The sequence below is a fragment of the Rousettus aegyptiacus genome, unplaced genomic scaffold (assembly GCF_014176215.1).
Source record: "Rousettus aegyptiacus isolate mRouAeg1 unplaced genomic scaffold, mRouAeg1.p scaffold_m13_p_6, whole genome shotgun sequence".
Classification (NCBI taxonomy): Eukaryota; Metazoa; Chordata; class Mammalia; order Chiroptera; family Pteropodidae; genus Rousettus; species Rousettus aegyptiacus.
This window is the reverse complement of record NW_023416309.1, coordinates 40,850,905-40,870,486: the sequence shown is the minus strand read 5'-3', so window position 1 is coordinate 40,870,486 and position 19,582 is coordinate 40,850,905. Positions and strand designations below refer to the sequence as shown.

The following is a 19,582-nucleotide window of genomic DNA, read 5'->3' as shown; positions in this document are numbered from 1 at the left end:
CGGCAAGTCAGGTAATCACTGGCGCAAATCTTGGTCTGGTAGCTGCGTGGGGCCAAACAAAAGGCTGGTCCTTGGAGAAAGATCTAAAATAATCCTAGAAGCTGTGAATCACAGGATTGAGGGGTAGGCATAGTTTCTTCTAGAAGGGCATCATAAACAAAGGAATGTCTGGCTTGGGCTGGCTTAGCAGACCTTGTCTTTCCCAGAACCCTTTCCTTAGGATGTCCTGCTTTGCTGGCCACTCTGGAGCAGACTGCAGGGAAATCTGCCAGTCTCATCTCTTATACTCTCCTTCCTGCTCCTTTTCTCATGCCCATTGCAATCACCACCTCCGGCATTCTCTTTTCCCACCACAGGAAACTCCACTGACCAGCTGGCCTGAGGTCTCCAATGACCCGCTTGTCTGCCAAGTCCAGAAAGAGAGTAACATCGTCAAGACAGCGGAGGAAAAAAGCACAGAGGGCAGCTGCTAGAGGCTGTGAGGAGAGATGACCTGCAGGTGGTGCTCAGGGCCAGGCTGGAAGTAGCTAGGCCTGATTTTTTGCTCAGGAAAAGTATGAAGCTAGGACTAGGACGCCTGGAGAGGCTGATGCACCTATTCAGAAACTAGCTGGCACCTAGGATTCCTGCTCAGGATCCTGAATACTTCAGCTAAGCAAAATCAACTTTTAAGAAAAGAAAAAATCAAAGGAGTTTCTTGCCCCAACCAAAGGCCATTTTCCTTTCTGACTACTGAGCTGCCTCTTTTCTTGTCTCCCTACTTAGAAACAAAAACAGCTGCTTGTTTTCTATGTTCCTCGTCCTTGCACATGGGCTGGCAAGAGGGGAAAAGGAATTCAGGATCCCGAGTGACAAGATCAACTAAAAAAGAAACCCAAAAGAGACACCATAAACAAATTTAGAGATAAACAATAGAATGGATAAAATATTTGGGCAACATTAGGAGAAAATATTTGTAATACTGTGATAGACAATGGGTTAGTATCCACCCACTATATAAAAAATTCCTACAAATTGATAAGAAAAACAAAAACAACTCGATAAAATAATAGGTAAAGGAGAAGAAATTCAAATGTTCAACCTCAAGGAACTAAAACCCAAATATAACAGTGTTCACCCCCCAAATTAGCACAAATAAAGAATACTAATAAAATTCGGGGCTGGTGAGAGGGTGGGGAAATGGAAACTCTCAAACATTACTGTTGGAAATGCAAATGCTATAATCTTTTGGGAAAGCAACCTGTTAGTACCTATAAAAATGTAATAAGCACCAGAAATTTCAAGTACAGGATTCTGTCATATAAAATAAAAATTAATAAAGACATGAACAAGGATACTTATTTCAGCATTATTTACAATGGCTCAAAATAGGGAACAACCTAAATAGTAAATATTAATAAGATAATGGCTGAATGAACAGTGTTATATCTATACCATGGAAAGGATATGGCTACTAAAAAGAAAAAAAAAAATCTTACCAGGGACTGAGGGGAAGGGAGATGGTGTATTACTGTTTAATGGTTAGTTTATTTTCAGTGTGATGAAAACATTTGGGAAATAGATGGTTGCAGAACATGGTGAATGTACTTAATGCCACTCTATTATATATTCAAAAATGATTAAAATGGCTATATATATATATATATATATATATCCACACGCACACACTAAAGAATATACAAACTTCCAATTATAAGATTAATGGGTTCTGGGGATATAATGTACAGCATGATCACCATAGTTAACAATACTGCATTTTATATTTGAAAGTAGCTAAGACAGATCTTAAAAGTCCTCATCACAAGAAAAAAACTAACTATATGTGAGTGATGCATGTTAACTAAACTTATTTGGTAATTATTTTGCAACATATACATATTTCAAATCATTGCATTGTATATCTTAAATTAATATAATGTTGTATCAATTACGGTTCAATAAAACTAAGGGAAAAAGAATAAATCAGATGGATAATTGCATCTGTACATTAAAAGTTAATACTATTAAGTGAAAAAAGAAAATATGTAGCACATAATCCTATTTTTCTTTTTTTAAAAAAGATGGTACACTCTCTATATTCATATACATGTAGAGAAAAGTATAGAAAGATTCGAACTAGGCTGTTAACATTATTTACCTAAGGAAGGAAGAGGAGTATTGAGATAGAGGAGAGACCATTACTTTTCTTTTAAACACCTCTTTATTGTTTGTCTTCTTAAAATAAGTAAGCATTACATTTAAAAAAATAACTTTCAAACCAAACCAAACCAAACCTCCAAGGGCACCCGCCATACCCATAACTCCTTCCAAAGCACAAAGACATCAGAGTCCCAAGAAATCTCCCCACCTTCCCTACTCTGTAAAACCTGAGTCAATTAGCATGATGAATAACCAATAATCCTACTTCTCTTCAAGGAAACAGATGGCTGGGAAAAACTTTCCAGTATCACCAGCTCATTGCTTAAAGCCTGATCAGCCCAGGAGAAGCAAGAAATGAAGTGCTGTGGTCACCCAACGATGCCTTAGCTCTTACCTATGAGTGCATAGGACAGGAACTTGTTGACAGAGGTGAGCGCCAGTCCAGTGATAGGGCCAGTAGTATCTTCAGAGCGAATCACTTCCAGAAATGGTCGAAGGAACACATTGGGCTCAATTTCTGAGAGTTCTGCAAGAAAAGAAACAGAAATGAAGATGTGACATCTAACAAAAAACTAAACTCTAAAGAAAGGTCCTTTGTATCTGTGCCATGAGGCTAGAGTTCTTAGTTGCTGGGTCAACCTTCCTCTGTTTTATCTTGAAGCAAATCCCAGACATTATCATTTTATCTGTAAAAATGTTAGTATGTAGCTCTAAAAGACTAAGAAGCTTATAAAACCAAAATATCATTATGTCTAAAAAATTAACGATATGGTCAAGGTCACTTCTCTTAGAGTTATGTAGCACATCCCAAGAAGGTGAGGGGAAACCTTGAGGTTTACAAAACCTTGCTAAAAATAAGCCCCAAAAGAACAAAATGCTATGCAGTTTCTATTCATAGAGGCAGTTTAGTAATTTTGGAAGACCCTAACCACTCTCCAAGCCTCCTTTCTGCCTAGAGCAAGCAGAGGACTAAATGCCCTGAGATGAAGGGGCAATTCACAACCTCTATTTTACAGATGAGAAAAACAAAGCTCTCATAAAACACATGATTGGCCCTAAATTACAGATAAGAAGAAGAGCTGGGATTTGAACTCAGTCTCTACAGTATGGTTCCAAAACTTGTAAAACCATTACATCTATTTTATCTAATCACCAGCACATACTCATGAATTTGGGAGGTCTAAGAAGCTACAATACACTGAACTTGCTCCCTACCCTATTCAGCCCAGGGCTTGATTTGTTTTTCTAGAGTCTGCCTTGTTTAGATTTTTAAGAGACCAGCTCCCTAAAAGATTCCTAATTAGGCCAGAAAGATTTAGGGACAGGATCAAGGCTGCCCACCTTTGAAGACAAAAGGAAGCTAGGTTTCCTAAGCACCATCATTTTCATGCAAACGCTGCCAGCTTCCCATTCATTTCCAACCCACTCCCCCACCACTCCCCCCTCCCCCCAGGTAAACATTCCCTGCACCCGGCTGCTCCTCAGATTAATGCTTTAATTAATTGGCAGATTGGGTAGCATTTTCCAAGCTTGTCTGTACAGTAATCACATCAGCTGTATACAACCTGCTTCTCATTCCCCACTCCCCCCACCTAGAGATGTATAATTTTCAGAAAAAAAATTAGAGAAAAACCTTTGTGCATGTGAGGTGGTAGAGGGCTGAGATGTAAAGAAAACTTACATACATAAAATACTTTTTCTGAACAGTCTTAACATTTTAAATACTTTTAAAAGGCACATTAAAACATTTAAAGTCATCTAGTCTTGCAGCTTTAGGAACCCAACTGTATTATACACGATTTGGTCAGTCGTTTTAAAAAATGGTCATGGTATATTTGAGGTATGAAAGTTTAGATGGAAAAAAATCTTTGAGAGGCGAGACAGGGAACAGATCTTCTGAGTTTCCATATAGCTGCTATTTCTATACTTGTTTCATGTCCTTTGTGCTGAAAGACTATGACAATTTTATAGCCATGGTTTGACACTTTCATGGCAATGTGCGTTCTGTCTTTTTCAAAAAAAATTTAATTTAGTAAAACTGACTCTTTTGGTATGGAGTACTATAAATTTTAACACACACACACACACACACACACACAGAGATATAGATCCCTGTAACTACTGTGGCAATCAGGATACAGAACAGTTTTATTGCCCCAGAAAACTCCTGTTATCCTGTTGTAGGCACAACCTCCCCCACCTCTAACCCATCATCCACTGATCTATTCTTTAGCACCATAGTTTTATCAAGGTCTTATACATGGATCATACAGTCGGCAACCTTTTAAGATTGGCTTCTTTCACTCAGCATGATGCCTTTGCCATTCATCTAAACTGTTGCATAGATCAATAGCGTGTTCCCTTTCTGTTGCTAGGTAGTATTCCTTTGCATGCATGTACCATAGTTTGTTTATCCATTTCCTAGTTGAAGGACATTTGGCTTCTTCAGCTTGGGGCAGTTTTGAATAAAACTGCTATAAACGTTTGTGTACAGGCCTTTGTGTAAAGAACACTGGTATCTCCGTGCGGTTTAAATGTGCATTCTCTAAAGGCTAGTGACAGTGAACTTTTTGGTGTGCTTATTTGCCATTCTTGTATCCTTTCTGGTGATGTGTCTGTTGGAGTCTTTTACTCATTTTTGATTAAATTGTTTCCTTAGGTGTGTTTAGAGACTTCTTTATGTATTCTGGATTCAAGTGCTTTATGGGCAATACAATTATTTACAAATATTCCTCTCAGTCTTTAGCTTCCTTGTCTTTACAATCTCTTAACAGTTACCTCTCATTGAGCAGATGTTTTTACTTTTGGCAAAGTCCAGTACGTCAGTTTTCTTCTTTTGTGCATTGTGCTTTCCGTGTCATATCTTAAGTACTCTTTGCCCAATCCCAGGTCACAGAGACTTTTTTCCTTTTTTCTTCTAAAAGATATACAGATTCATGTTTTCATTTACATCTGTGATCTACTTTGAGTTAATTTTTGTATAACATGTAATCAATGCCTTTTTAGATACCAAATTCTCCTTAGGACTGTACCGTCTTTTGGAATGAAGGAGTTACTGAGGATTCTCTCTTGGGCTCCTGCTTTCTTTCCAGGGATCATCCTTTTTCCTATTTCTTGATTTTTCTGGGTGTTTCTGAATTTGGGTTTTTTAATGCCATGTAGTGGAACACTCATTATTTTTAAGTTGACCGAGCACAAAGTATTTCATTAGAAGTGCCCATCTATCACAAGGAGGCATGTGGTCTGTAAAAAACATTAACTGTACACCCTGAGCTGGAATGCAACTTTACCAGAATAATGGCAGCTTTTGTATTGTGTGCAGTTGGGATAAAATGATAGACAAAGAGACAGATATTGTTTGAGGAACAGGTGCTGGCTGAACCTGGGTTCTGCCCCATGTTTTCTGAAGTTGTGTCCCAATGCTTTCAGGATTGCCTCTCCAGATTCAGCTGTCCTGAAGGCTGCAAGTTCTCTGGGTACCTTTCAGAGCAAATAATGTGGACTTCTCAGAGTACTGATGCTCTCATAACTATTTGTTCATTCTCCAGGTCATAGACATGCCTTAAGAGGCAACAATGGCAAGTGGTTCAAGTACTTGTCCTGGCCTTTATGAGTTACGTTTTTTATGCCTTTGTTTTCCCCATCAATGATATGGGAAATATCCTTTATCATAAAGTTCTTGAGCCCATTAGCACAAAGGTTGGCTGAGGCAGAGTAAGATCCTCAATCTTAATGTCACTAAGAATTTATGATATGCTACTGTAGAAACCATTTGCAGCTGTTGGAGAAAGGTGAATAAGTAGGATTCTGTTCACTTGGGAGAGGTTGCTTACCAGTCACATAATTTATACTCTTTGATGATTCTCTGATTGTTCTCTGAAAGTTTAGCTAGTGACCCTTTCAGTCTTTTCCCTCATCTGTAGACTTTGCTAATGTCAGTTTAGAATTTAATTCTTCTTTATTTCCTATTACTTTCTTTCCTTCAGGGCCCCTAGAGGAGACCTGACAGGGTGATAATTGATAATAAACCTATAGTTGTCGTCTTACTATTATCGAACAATAAAAATTTTCACTAGACTGCAAGAGAGGAATTTGGATTGAAAAACTTGCTCTAAGTATAATAACTGCATAAAGCTGGGGTGAATTGTTCTGTTTTAAAGTATAGCAACAGAAGTTTTTAATTTCTCCTGGGCTTTCGAATTATCTGCTTATGTTTGGACTTGGTCTTATACAATGCATGAAGAAAATGACACGGCAGAGTAAAGGACCACAGGCGCTCTGATTTGCCTGTATGTTACAACCTAATTGCTTTCCTTTCAATATGTGCCAGTTTCCTCTAAAAGGGAAAGAACTAGTGTTTAGAGTCACTACGCATCAAACTTGTGCTCTCTGTAAGACACATGGATCAGTTTGTTCTCGGGCCTCTGCAATATGTTTAAGGCCAGTCCCCGTGGGCCTCATTTAGCCCTACTGGCCTTGTTAAAAGGGCCTCACTCTTCCTCTTGGATTAGGAGGAAACCTGGGCAAACCTGATGCTTAATTTATATGGCAGTACTAAAATCAATAACAGTGGTTGGTCACTGGTTAGGAGGAGGAAAGGTGCTGAAGAAACTTCAATTCTAGGATAGTTGAATTTTAAATTTTTATTTGCCATCCAAGTCATGCAGTTAATATATCTAATAGTAAACCTGTAGCAATAGCTTAGTATAATATTTAAGAGCATAATACAGTGCTTAAGAGTATGGACTTTAGAGTCCAGAACAATCCTGGGTTTAAATTCTACACCTTCCACTTATTGTGTAATCTTGGGCAAGTCACTTAACTTCTTAGAGCTTTGGCTCCCTTATCCGTAAAATGAGAACAGTAATACTAGTTCTCAGGATTAGTGGGAGGATAAATTAAATAATCAGCGTAGAATAATGATGCTTAAAATCTACTAGCTGTTGCTGACATCTGAGGCAAATTAAGATTGTTGTCCTGTGCAATGGAATGGGATCCTTCTTGTAAGGGTGGTAGACAGCAGCTCCTAGCAGGAAGCTAAACTAGCTGTTTAGCAAGGTAGAAAATTAATTTATCTTCAATCAGGATTCATGCATCATACTGGAGAAAGTCATGCAACAAACTATTTTTCCCACGTGTATGTTCTCTTAAGTGCCTGTCTTATACTCTGAAAATGAAGGCTAAATCTGACTTTAGGCTCTACCCAACAGAGGAGATGGTAACAGTGAAGATTTCAGGAGTGGAGATTTACTGAAAGCAGCCTGCTATTGGCTCTATATATTATCAGAGATTTGAATTCGGAAAAAAGAAATCTTCCTATTCTCTCCCTAAGGAGAGATGGACCTACTACAGGCACAGAGAGGTGGCCAAGGTCCTGTCAAAATGTTTGAACCAGAGAATATACACAAATGCCAAATACTCTTTCTTGGTCATCTTGAACATTTTGGGGCCAGATATCTAAAGAAGAGGAATTCTTCTGTCATCTCTGGCTTAGGCTGGAACCATATGAAGATGGCCTTTCTACAAATTGCTAAGCAAAGACAATTCAGGGAAAAATATAAAATTGTGATTTCTAATCCTTGGGGCTTCCAGACTTTCAGTAAAATCCCAGTTTGTTTAAGTACAGGAATTGTTCATGTTTAATAAGAAAGAGAGTTAAATTTGTTCTTTTTACTCATAAAAAGCAGGTTAGGTTGGTTTTTGAGGGGTAGATCAGCTTGAAAAATGAATACTTTCCAAGGAGTTTTTAAAGGATTCAGTGTTAGAAATAATTTGCCTTTCTTAGTTTAAGGTGGCTGGTACCATTATCTTCTACTGCTGGCCCTAGGTGGACCCATGGACCCACCCTATCCCTGGATCCAGTGGTAATTAAGCCATTACCATACTTTGTATATAAACGGTTATAATATCAAAGAAAATCTTGTCCCTCTCCAGTATAAAGGCACCTTGAGAAACTAAGCATGTATTTGAGAAAAGAAAACAGACCTGGGACACTGTTGGGTAATAGCTGAAAAAAGAGTATACACTGTCAGGAGCTTAGACAGACAAAGTGGGCTTGCCTTCCCCCCAGGCTACCTTTGTAACAGACTGTCAGCATTCATGTGCATTTACTCCCAGACTGCACTTTGCATTTAGAATAAGTTTTAGGGATCTAAAAGAGCCTTAAAGAATTTAAACTACTACCACCATCATCTTCCCCAGGAAAGCCCTAGGACGGGGAAACTATGATCCACAGAAGTGAAATGTTGTGTCCAATATTAGTGACAGACCAAGACTGGGTCTAGCATTTCTTTATTTCATTTCTCCTGTTATATAACTCAGGGTTGCAAAGGCTTGTCTGGGTTTTACCCTTAAGCCTGGACTAGGTAATAACATTTCTCTGAGAGCTGCCCTTTGGCACTCTACTCTCAAGCCAGTTCCTAAAATTAAGCCTAAATCCCCATCTGACCATTCAAGGCCTGGAAATAAAGGTATGGCAGGTGTAGCAGATATTCCAGAGGCTTCTGGATTCATCAAAGCTTAATTTTGCTCATCCTTCCGACCACTACTGCTGATGTCTCCTAGTGACCAAAAAGAGCACAGCTCCTTCCTACTGATTTTACAGCATCTCAGAAATTCCATTTACAGATAGTTCTCAATGTTACTTCTACAAAAAAACATTCCTGGGTATAGCACAGTCAAAAAAGTAGAACATGAGGGCCTAATACTTTCTCCTAAAATGGAATGTGCAGGCACAGACAGAAAAGCCAAAAACCATAAAGCTTTTTATGTTCAAATAATTTGTCCTGTGTCTCTGGGTACAGAAATATCAAAAAAGTAAATAAACTAGGCTTCCGTTTTTATCGTGCTCTGATTTATAAGTCTGTTATACATGATCTACTTTGTGAATGGTGATATTCTGTCTCCAGGAACATGAGCCAATGTTTGCAAGATGAAGAGCTAGGATGAGAGCAAGCTAGTGACCCTCTAGAAAACAAGAATGGAGAAGTAGGCTCTGAGGGCAAAGGGTCGAGACAAGCATTTCTGAAGCCAAATGGTGTTGAAATAATATACCACAGACCTTTTTCCTTGTCAGCGTAATCCAATTGAGAATGCCCAACTGCCCCTGATAAGAGTCACTCAGGAGTGAAGAGCCTCGCTACCAGGGAAAGCAGCTTATGTGTGCATTTTGGCTCAGGAATGTGCCAGCCCAATGCTGGCCAAATGAGAAAAGGCTGCTGCAGGCTGGAGAACACAAGCCTCCTGGGAGAATGGTGACTGCTCCCCTGTAGGCTAAGAAGACAGTGTTCCCTGTTGTCTAAAGGCAGTGCTTGATGCCATATGGTGAGGCCCTTAACACAGATTATTGGAGAGAGTGGCAGCTCTGAGTTGAAGAGGAAGGAGTATCAGGATTCATCCCCTTTTGGATAGGTCACCTCATCATCTGAGAATACAGGAGAGTTAGGGGACATATGCAGATTCTCAGACTGGCAATGAGTCAAACTGAGACTTCTCTGTTTTAATGCCATAATATATATAGGGAGTTAAGCTGCCTGCTCACTGGTGTTGAGCAGGACACCACCAAGATAGCTCTAAAGGGCTTCACTTTGCTTTGTGTTGAAGTGGCCTATAAGCTTCTCCAGATGGTTTAATAATTCTTGTAATTGTTCTTATTTTGCACTGACCAAACAGAAGTTGGACCTGAACTTGATTTTAGAAGCAGGTGGCCTGGTACTAGAAAGACCCCAAGTACCAGGATCCAGTGGGGGAATTAATTTGTCCTCCTTGTACCCAATTCTTTTTTATTTCCCATCTTAGAACATGAGCCAGTCACCTTTGGAACACCCCTCCTACCTGACGTGCACTCTCTGTTTACTGGACTGTTTGTGCCTTAAGGTTGACAGCCTTCCAGGGTGGGAATTTTGGCTGCTTGGCAGGGGTATCGGATGTCTCCTTGGTTGTGAAATTACTCATCCTGCTTTACTATGAGCAGCATCATGACACCTTTCCCCAGAGGAACTCAGGCAGCTCTTCTCACTCTTCTGAAGATCTACACAAGTGAATCTCAGTTCCCAGGCAGGCTGAGCCAGAAAGTAGAACACCAGAAACTTTTTTGTTCTCACTTCATACGAAGCAGTAGAGCTAAATGGCTAGAACAGATTTCGTTGTCAGATGAACCTGGATTTGATTCCTATCTCCATCGCTTGCTAGTTATATGATCTTAGCTAGTGCATAGAACTGATTATCCTTTCTAAGTTTCGTTTTCATCTTCAAAATGGGGATAATTATGAAGAGAGAAGGTACGTGGAGTGCTAGCACATAGTGTGGCACAAGATAATAAGTTGTAGCTGCTATTATTGTTATCTTTATCTCTTCTAAAAGGGAGCTGAATATTTCAATCATTCATTTAAAAAAAGATGTCTATTCCTTTCTGTGATAACTTGTATGTATTCCTTGGAGAAAACTAAAACCCTCAGAAATTAAAACAGCTATTTCAGATTGCACCGTACATAAATAACAACCACCAGTTATCTTGGTATTTCTCTTAACTTATATCCCTTTTAAAGTTTAGTAATCAAAGATAGAGGCCTTGCCTTTGAAGTTTCTGATATTTACTTATACTTTACATTACAGTATTAAGAACATTGGACTGGGATTCTAGAGCTAATAAACCAGAATAGTAATCTTAGTTATATTTATTGCACATTTACTTTATTCCATGCACTATACCACATTTTATATGCATCAAACAAGATAATGGAAGTAACTGCTGAGCACATTGTTTGGCACATAGTGTATACTCAATAAATGTTAGCTTTTGTTACTTATTTTCAAATGAAATTATCTTAATTCTCTAACAACCATTTTACAGGTGATAAAATAAAGGCTTAGAGAAGTCAATATCTATCACACAACCATTAAATTGTAGAATTGGGATTTGAACCCTAGTTAAAGCTCTGTTTTCGCCTTGTGCCCTAATCAACTGATTTTGCGGTATTGTACAAATTACTCAACTTCCCTAAATCTTAATTACCTCTTTCATAAATTATTGTCAGGGCCTATTATTTTAGCTATAATATCCTAGGATTGGAGGATTTTCTAGAATGGCTACTTGAAAATGAGGGCTTATTTTTATAGAGCACTATTACTCAAAGTATAACATGTAAACCATTTCGGGTTCACCAAGTGCCGCTTGGTCCACAATGGGGTGTATACAGAAACTGGAGGGAGTGAGGGTGACAGTGAAGGTTTTCAGTGGGCTCATTAAAAAGTTCAGCCCTTCTAGTTTTCTATCACTTTAAGTTTTCTATAAACCATTGACTCACAGAATGGAAGTGCTGGAATGAATGTATTTTAGCAGTCTCAGATTCCAATACCTAATTTGACAGATGAACTTGGGTGTCACATGCCTAGCTATTAGTTAGGAGTAAGACCAATGATCCATTGTCCAATGACTGGATTGTATACTGAGTGAGGGCCATATTCTGAACCTCCAGAGAATTCTCCATGGGGCTTTTTCCAAGCCTCTGTATGGTATCGCTCCTGCTCCCTCCAAGCCTCTCAACAACATATTAAGCTCTTTCTTCTTAAGAAGCAGATTAGTAAATCAAGCCTAGCAATATATAAGAATAACAACATGCCAAGACTATGTGAGGTTTATATCCTAGGTGGGAATGCAAAGCTGATTCAATAACTGAAAATCAATCTATCATATTAACATTCTAAAGAAGAACAACCACATGATCTTACCAATGATAAAGAAAAAACACTTGACAAAATATAACATTCATTCATGATAATAAACATCTACAAAAAAACTTATGACTAACATCATATTTTGCCATGAAACACTGAATGTATTTACCCTAAAATTGGAAACAAGGCAAGCTGTCTATTTTCATAGTACCAAAAAGTCCTAGCCAATACAATGAGACAAGAAGAGGAAATAAAAGGCATGGAAATTGGAAGGGAAGAAAGAAAACCATCTCTATTTGCAGGTAACATAATTGTCTACACAGAAAACCACAAGCAATCCACACACACACACGCACACAATCTTAGAACAAATGTGTTTAGTAAGGTCACAGAATACAAGGTCAACACACAAAAATCAATTATATTTTTATATACTAACAATGAACATCTGGAAACTGAAATTAAAACAATACCATTTATAAAAATGTCAAATAAAATTAAATACTTAGATATAAATCTAACAAAACACATATAGAACCTATATGCTGAAAGCTACAATACAGTGATAAAAAAAAGATCTAAACAAATGGAGACATACCATATGCATGGATTGGTAGGCACAATATAATAAAGCTATCATTCCAACCCAAACTGACCTATAGACTCAATGAAATTCCTATCAAACTCACAAGAATATTTTTTGTAAATATAGTCAAGTTTATTATAAAATTGAAAGGGAAAGGCAAGGGAACTAGAATACTGAAAACAAAATTGAAAAAAGGAATAAGTTGAAGGAATCATACTACCTGAATTTAAGACTCAAAACATAGATAGCTACAGCAATAAAGACAGGGTAATAATGTCAGAGAGTTAGATACAAGGATCAATAAGCAGAATAGAGAACTCAGAATAGACTCACAGGAAAATCACCAACTGATTTCTGATAAAGGTGCAAAAACAACTCAATGGAGAAAGGGTCATTTTTTTCAATAAATGGTGTTGAAACAATTGGACATTCATATGCAAAAACAAAAACAAAAAAATCCTCAACCTAAAACTTCACATATTACACAAAAATTAAAGTAGATCACAGATGTAAATGAAAACATGAATCTATATATCTTTTAGAAGAAAAAAGGAAAAAAAATCTCTGTGACCTGGGATTGGGCAAAGAGTACTTAAGATATGACACGGAAAGCACAATGCACAAAAGAAGAAAACTGACGTACTGGACTTTGCCAAAAGTAAAAACATCTGCTCAATGAGAGGTGACTGTTAAGAGATTGCAAAGACAAGCAAGCTAAAGACTGAGAGGAGTATTTGTAAATAATTGTATTGCCCATAAAGCACTCGAATCCAGAATACATAAAGAAGTCTCTAAACACACCTAAGGAAACAATTTAATCAAAAATGAGTAAAAGACTCCAACAGACACATCACCAGAAAGGATACAAGAATGGCAAATAAGCACACCAAAAAGTTCACTGTCACTAGCCTTTAGAGAATGCACATTTAAACCGCACGGAGATACCAGTGTTCTTTACACAAAGGCCTGTACACAAACGTTTATAGCAGTTTTATTCAAAACTGCCCCAAGCTGAAGAAGCCAAATGTCCTTCAACTAGGAAATGGATAAACAAACTATGGTACATGCATGCAAAGGAATACTACCTAGCAACAGGCTATAGGGATGAATGGCAAAGGCATCATGCTGAGTGAAAGAAGCCAATCTTAAAAGGTTGCCGACTGTATGATCCATGTATAAGACCTTGATACAACTATGGTGCTAAAGAATAGATCAGTGGATGATGGGTTAGAGGTGGGGGAGGTTGTGCCTATAACAGGATAACAGGAGTTTTCTGGGGCAGTAAAACTGTTCTGTATCCTGATTGCCACAGTGGTTACAGGGATCTATGTATGTTTTAAAATTCATAGAACTGTATACTAAAAAAAGTCAACTTTACTATAAAATAACTAAAAAGAAAAAAGGTATTGCAAGAATCTTAATCTACAAATCTTAGCCTATTTATACCAAGAATGGCATCCACATGACACTGACCAATACTAAGCTCTGCCTTTCAAGACTAAAGTCTGAAGATATCCAGATTAGGTTTAAAGGAATAACCACCTATGAAGATGAACCTGAATTCAGAAACACCCTTTTCCCTCAAGGGTTTGTAAAAAGGCTAGACTGGCATGGGGAGCCTATTTCTTCTAATCAATATTAGAAAAGATTTGGCATTAGAACCTAGTCTTTTGAAATATTCATTTGAAGCAGCCCACTAAAGACAGATCACATTTCTATCAATTTCAACCCCACTGAGCATGGTTAGAGAAACTACTGCTTTGGTACATTAAGTCAAAATTTGGCTTTAGGAGCCCATACCCTAACCTTTATAGTTTCTTGCTTTAACTTTTGGCCCCACAGAATTCGTTCCCCAAAGCTGAGGTAAGATTGAGGTATTAAAAATGAGAAAGAATTTACCAAGGCATAATTTACCTCCCATTATATTTGACACACAGGATACCAAATCCTACTTGGCTTAAAGTCCTTGGCAATATTAATGTCATTAAGGGAAGTGCTGACTTCTACTACACACAGCTTCAAGGAGAAAAGGTGGAGGTATGAAGCAAGAGTGGGGAGGAGCTTTCATCTGGCACTCAAGACTAACTGCTCCATGCTCAAGAAGCATTTGGGCTACTGAAGGCCCCCTCTCCTACATGAAGATGTTCATTTACCTGCTTCAAATGTACCAAGTCACAGTATATACACTACTATGTAGCCATGTCCTATAGAAGTCCAGCTTCTATTAGATTAGGTCTGAATTCTGCTCCCAGCATCTCAGGGGACTGGCATCAAATTAGGAGGTTGGAATAGGGTTTCCAACACCTGTTTCAGCTTTTTAAGGGTTTTATTCAGGCCACTGTGCTCTGGCAGCAGGAATCCTGATGATGTGGGTTCTCTTCTTCTGCCGAATCCTCAACTTAAAGAGCCTAACCTCTAAGGGAAGGAAAAGATAGACTGTGGGGTAATGTCATTTTAAAGAACTGTTTCTTTTAAAGCTTAAACACACATCTACCCTACGATCAACAATTTCACTCTTAAGTATTTATCCAAGAAAAACTAAAACATACACTCACAAAAAGATTTGTATAAGAAGGTTCATAGGAGTCTATTCATAACAGACAAAAAAAAAAAATGCAAACAATCCAAATATCCGTCAGGAAAAGAATGAGTAAATTCTCTTACAGTTTATCCATACAATTGAATACTACTTAGTAACACAAATCAAAACAAAAAGAAATAATGATACATGCAACAACATGGATAAATTCCAAAAACATGCTAAATGATAAAAAGCTAGATATGAAAAAGCATATTCTATATGATCCCACTTATTTGAAATCTAAAACAAAACTAATCGAACATAACAGAACACAGAAAATGGTTTTGTATATTTGTGTGTGGGGTAACTTAAAGAGGACATGCAGAAACGTTCTATGGGTGATGAAAATGTTCTATATCTTTTTTCTATGGTACTTACATTGGTTTATACCATTATCAAAAATTTATCAACTGAACACCTACAGTCTGTGCATTTTATTGTGTTAATTATACCTCAATTTTTTTAAAAAATAAAAGAGCTGGGGGCTTGTGGTGAGCCTCCCATACTTAGCATTATTTGGAGAATAAAGATATAGAATAGAAGAAACAAATTTGCTTCCCAACTCACCATTCTGGGAGCAGAGGCTCAACAGCCAGCTGAGCTGCCACCTCAGTGCCACTTGGGCAACCTTTGGGGAAAGAAGAGATTTGCAGGTGGTAACTGATATATACCCTCAATGGAGCCCTGCTGCTCCCCAAAGAAGTATCACTGAAATGTCTTCAACAGTGTTTACTTCCACATTGCTAATAGTATAATCGGGGTTCCAATTTAGGAGAAAGTTCACATATAACAAAAGCTAGGCCCTGAGGATTTAGAACTCAGACAGCCTTCCACAAAATTAAATCAGAACCATAGTAATAGAAAAATCAGAGCTCTAATTCCAGAACTGTCACTATGCTGTCATGGGGCCTTGCAAAGTCATGACCTCTAAGCCATTTTCTTTCTCTATAATATGGACTAGATAACCTCTATGTTTCATTTTGGTTCTACCACTGTAGAGCTAGTTCATGTGGCCTCCAGGATCAGATGGAGAAGAAAGTCTCATAATCCTTCTCAGCACTATAACAGAGACTCACCCTTTAGCTTAAGGAAGCCCTCCAGAGGAATTCTGCATATCATATGGGAAGATTTCTTCCTCTAACACACCTACATAGTTAGATTCAGGGAGAATAGCAATAAATCTAAGATGTGAGAAGCTGCTTACATGGCAAACTCAAGATGGCACAAGATAAAAGAAGAGTAGATACCCTCAAAATCCAGTGGGAAGACTAGAGAAGAAAACAAATGTATACCAAGTGCTTACTACGTGCAAGGTATGCAATATACTAGGTACCTTGCACACATCATTTCATTTCATCTTCACAAGGACCTTATAAGACAAGTTTTAATCTCCATTTTACAGATGGAAAATGGAGGTACAAATAGGTCAAGTAACTGCCCAGGACTACCCAGTGGTAGTGATGAGATTTGAACGTAGGTTTATCCAATTCCAAAGTTAAGCTTTTCCCACAACCATTTGGCAGGAAATAAGCTGGAGAGCCTAGATCTCAAAGGGGCTCTGTAAAATCCTAATGTGTTCTTCTTCTTGCAGATAACTCATTGCATATTATCTCCAACAGCCTTTGGAACTACACAGAAGAAAGGGTTAAACCTACAGTTAGGAAGAGGAAATTCCCTGGAAAATTGAAACACATGCTTGTGGCTCTGACTAAATTTCACACCCGTTCTGTTGAGCAACATCCACAGCGTGTGAGAAAAGATTCCTTCTCCTTCTAATACCCCCATCCATTATACACTCCATCACCTGCTGCCTTCCTTCAGACTACGCTGAGGGGGAGAAGGGGAGGAAGGCTATACATCTTTGCTTGGTGCATATTTAAGCCAGAGGTTAGAAAAACCAGGGCAGGAAGAAGTACTACGTGAAAAAGGAAAAGGAATATGACTTTTTCATTTCTACTTGCAACAACATAGGAGGGAACTCTTATGATAAGCCATAATGAGGGAAGGAGTTGGACTTCTGTTGGGAAGAAAAGGGGAAGGAGGCTGTCCTTCCTAGAGAGTAGGCAGAATTCAGGAGAACATGGTCAATTTACACCTGTCCCTTTGTCCGGTATTTTATGTTCAAGTTAACTCTGTATTTCTGTCCATAAGAGTTACACCTCACTGAGAAGAGCAAATGAGAAGCTGGAAACATTAATTTTTTTATTTTTTAAATTTAAATTTTTTTTTTTTACCTCTGCTACCTCCCCTCAATCAGATTCCTCCTTATAAGACTGAATACAGTGATCTGGTACTAGAACTTGACTGGGAACCTAAGAATCTAAGGGAGCTGCCTGGTATAAAAGAAGGGAGAAAAGGAAGAAGGACAAAGGAACAAATGCCATTATGATAATTAGTCTCTAAAATCAGCCCCATATAAAACCACTCCTAATATGCCTCTCCTCCAATGTGGAGCATATGTGGGCTCCCCTTGAATCTGGTCTGACTGCTTTGAGAGATACTATGTAAAGAAAGTGACAATCTGGGTCTTTCACAGCCAGGTACTAAAAAGGTTTTGAAGTTTCTATTTCTTCCATTTTGTAGATATGAATGAACTACCATGTACAAAGTCTAAGCTACCCTGTGGGGGAGAGGGGTCATGAAGAAAAGCCCTGGAGACTCAGGTATCACTTCAAAAGAAGCCACATGGTACCAGACATCCATGCCACAGCCATATCTGACTGCAACTACAGGAGACCCTAAGTGTGACCAACAGAAGAACTGCTCAGCTGAGCCCTAGTCAACCCATAGACTTGTAAGATATAATAAAATGGTTTTAAGCCACAGGTTTTTTGGAGTAGTTTGTGATATAGCAATAGATAACTGAAAATGAAGCTAGTAGTTCTTATGTCCTGGGCATATAACATACACTGTATTGCAGAAATACAGGAGAATCTATTCAGTTTTAGTTAAAATAAGAGGAAATTATAATGCAGAGGGGGGAGTCCCATTCCCATTAGCAATTGAAAATAAAAAATATCTAAGAATAAACTTAAGAAATTTATGACATATCAATGAGGAAAAGAAAAACCAACAAGTTTTACTAGAGTCACAAAAGAAATCTTGAATAAATGGAGAAGCTTTCAAATGTTCTGGATAGGGAGGCCAAATATATTATGAAACTGTCAATTCTCTCCATATTAACTTATGTTTTTGAATTAAAATCCCAATAGAAATTTAAAAAATAACTTGAGTGACTTTGTACTTCATGTGAAAGAATACCTTAGTTAAGGATAGCCAGAATATTTTTTAAAACAACTAATGACAGAAAGTTTACAGTACAGAAAGTATATTACTAGCAAAAGAATAGGCAGGACAATATGTAGTATATGATATATAATAAAAGAATATTCATTAAATAGTCCTGTAACATATGATTAATTATTAGGGGGCAAATTCCTACTGCATTCTCCTGAGCAAAATAAATTCCGTTTGATAAAAAGAAGATACTAATTAATTCACTAAAAAAATATTATGCCAGCAGCTGGGCTAGATAATAGAAATATAGTGGTAAACAGTGCAATGCAATCCTCATTTTCACGGAGTTTCCTGTGTAGTGGAAGAGAACACTAGGCAAGGGCTCACACAAGTATTATGAAGAAGTGCAAGGTGCTAAGAGTGTTCAAGTTAAATATAAAAGCTGAAATTTATAATTGGTAGAATAAAGTGACTGGAGGTGAGGAGAATGTAGTGAATGAGATTCATCAACATATTCTTAGCATAAGAAAAGGGTATGGAAGCAGAGCTGAAAAGGCTGAATAGTGGGTGAGTGTCTTTGGAGGAAGCACCAATGAAAATCGAGCTCTGAATGGAAGCACTGGCTGGAGGGTGAGAAAATAGGAAGACCAGTTTAGAGAACACGAAAAATTGGAAGGGAAAATTACTGAAGAACTAATTAATATAAAATCATCTCACAAAGTCAAATGATATGATTTTCTAGATCAAAAGAACCTTCACTAAGAAACTAGCATAATGAATAAAAAGAGACCCACACCAAGTGTTTTAGAACACTAGGAACAAAGAGACTATAGAAAAAACTAGGTTAAATACAAAGAACTGAGAATCAATATGGCACCAGATCACTCAACATCAACACCGAAAATAAGACAAAGAAGCAAAGCCACCATATTTTGAATTAAAATAATTTCCAAACTGGAATTCTATATCCTATCAAATTTTCAATCAAAAGTCAATATAAAATAAAACGTTGCAGATATGTAGGGTCAAAAAACATATATTTCACAGGTGTCCTTTCCAAGAAGACTTTGGATGATTTTTCTTAAGCAAAAATGAGAAAGTAAACCAAGAAAGACATGGACACAGGATCCAGGAAAAAGGAATCCAAAGAAAGTGAAGGGACGTTCCAGAATGACAGCAGCACCTGATGCCTAGAGAGCAACAATGCAGAATAGAAGAGGATAGGAGGCTCTGAGAAGGATGTCTCCAGGAAGAGATAAAAACTGAAAAAAGAGCTGTGTGTCTGACCATGTGGTAGAGAAAACAATTCGAAGAGTTTTAAAAACTACATGTAGAGCTTGAGAAGAAATAGTGATAGTAACAGA

The 19,582-nt window shown here is 37.8% G+C and overlaps 1 protein-coding gene across 9 annotated transcripts in view; it reads right to left on the bottom strand.

Moving 5' to 3' along the window:
- Positions 1 to 19,582, bottom strand: part of GBF1 (golgi brefeldin A resistant guanine nucleotide exchange factor 1) — a 99,016-nt gene that overhangs the window by 27,032 nt on the left and 52,402 nt on the right. For 8 of the 9 annotated variants that reach the window (XM_016154532.2, XM_016154535.2, XM_016154536.2 and 5 more), the window contains exon 5: positions 2,534 to 2,665. In XM_016154532.2, the coding sequence (XP_016010018.2) occupies positions 2,534 to 2,665 (132 nt within the window). Of the gene's footprint in view, positions 1 to 2,533; positions 2,666 to 15,548; positions 15,610 to 19,582 lie in introns of all 9 variants that reach the window. The other variant, XM_016154539.2, reaches the window with a different exon arrangement.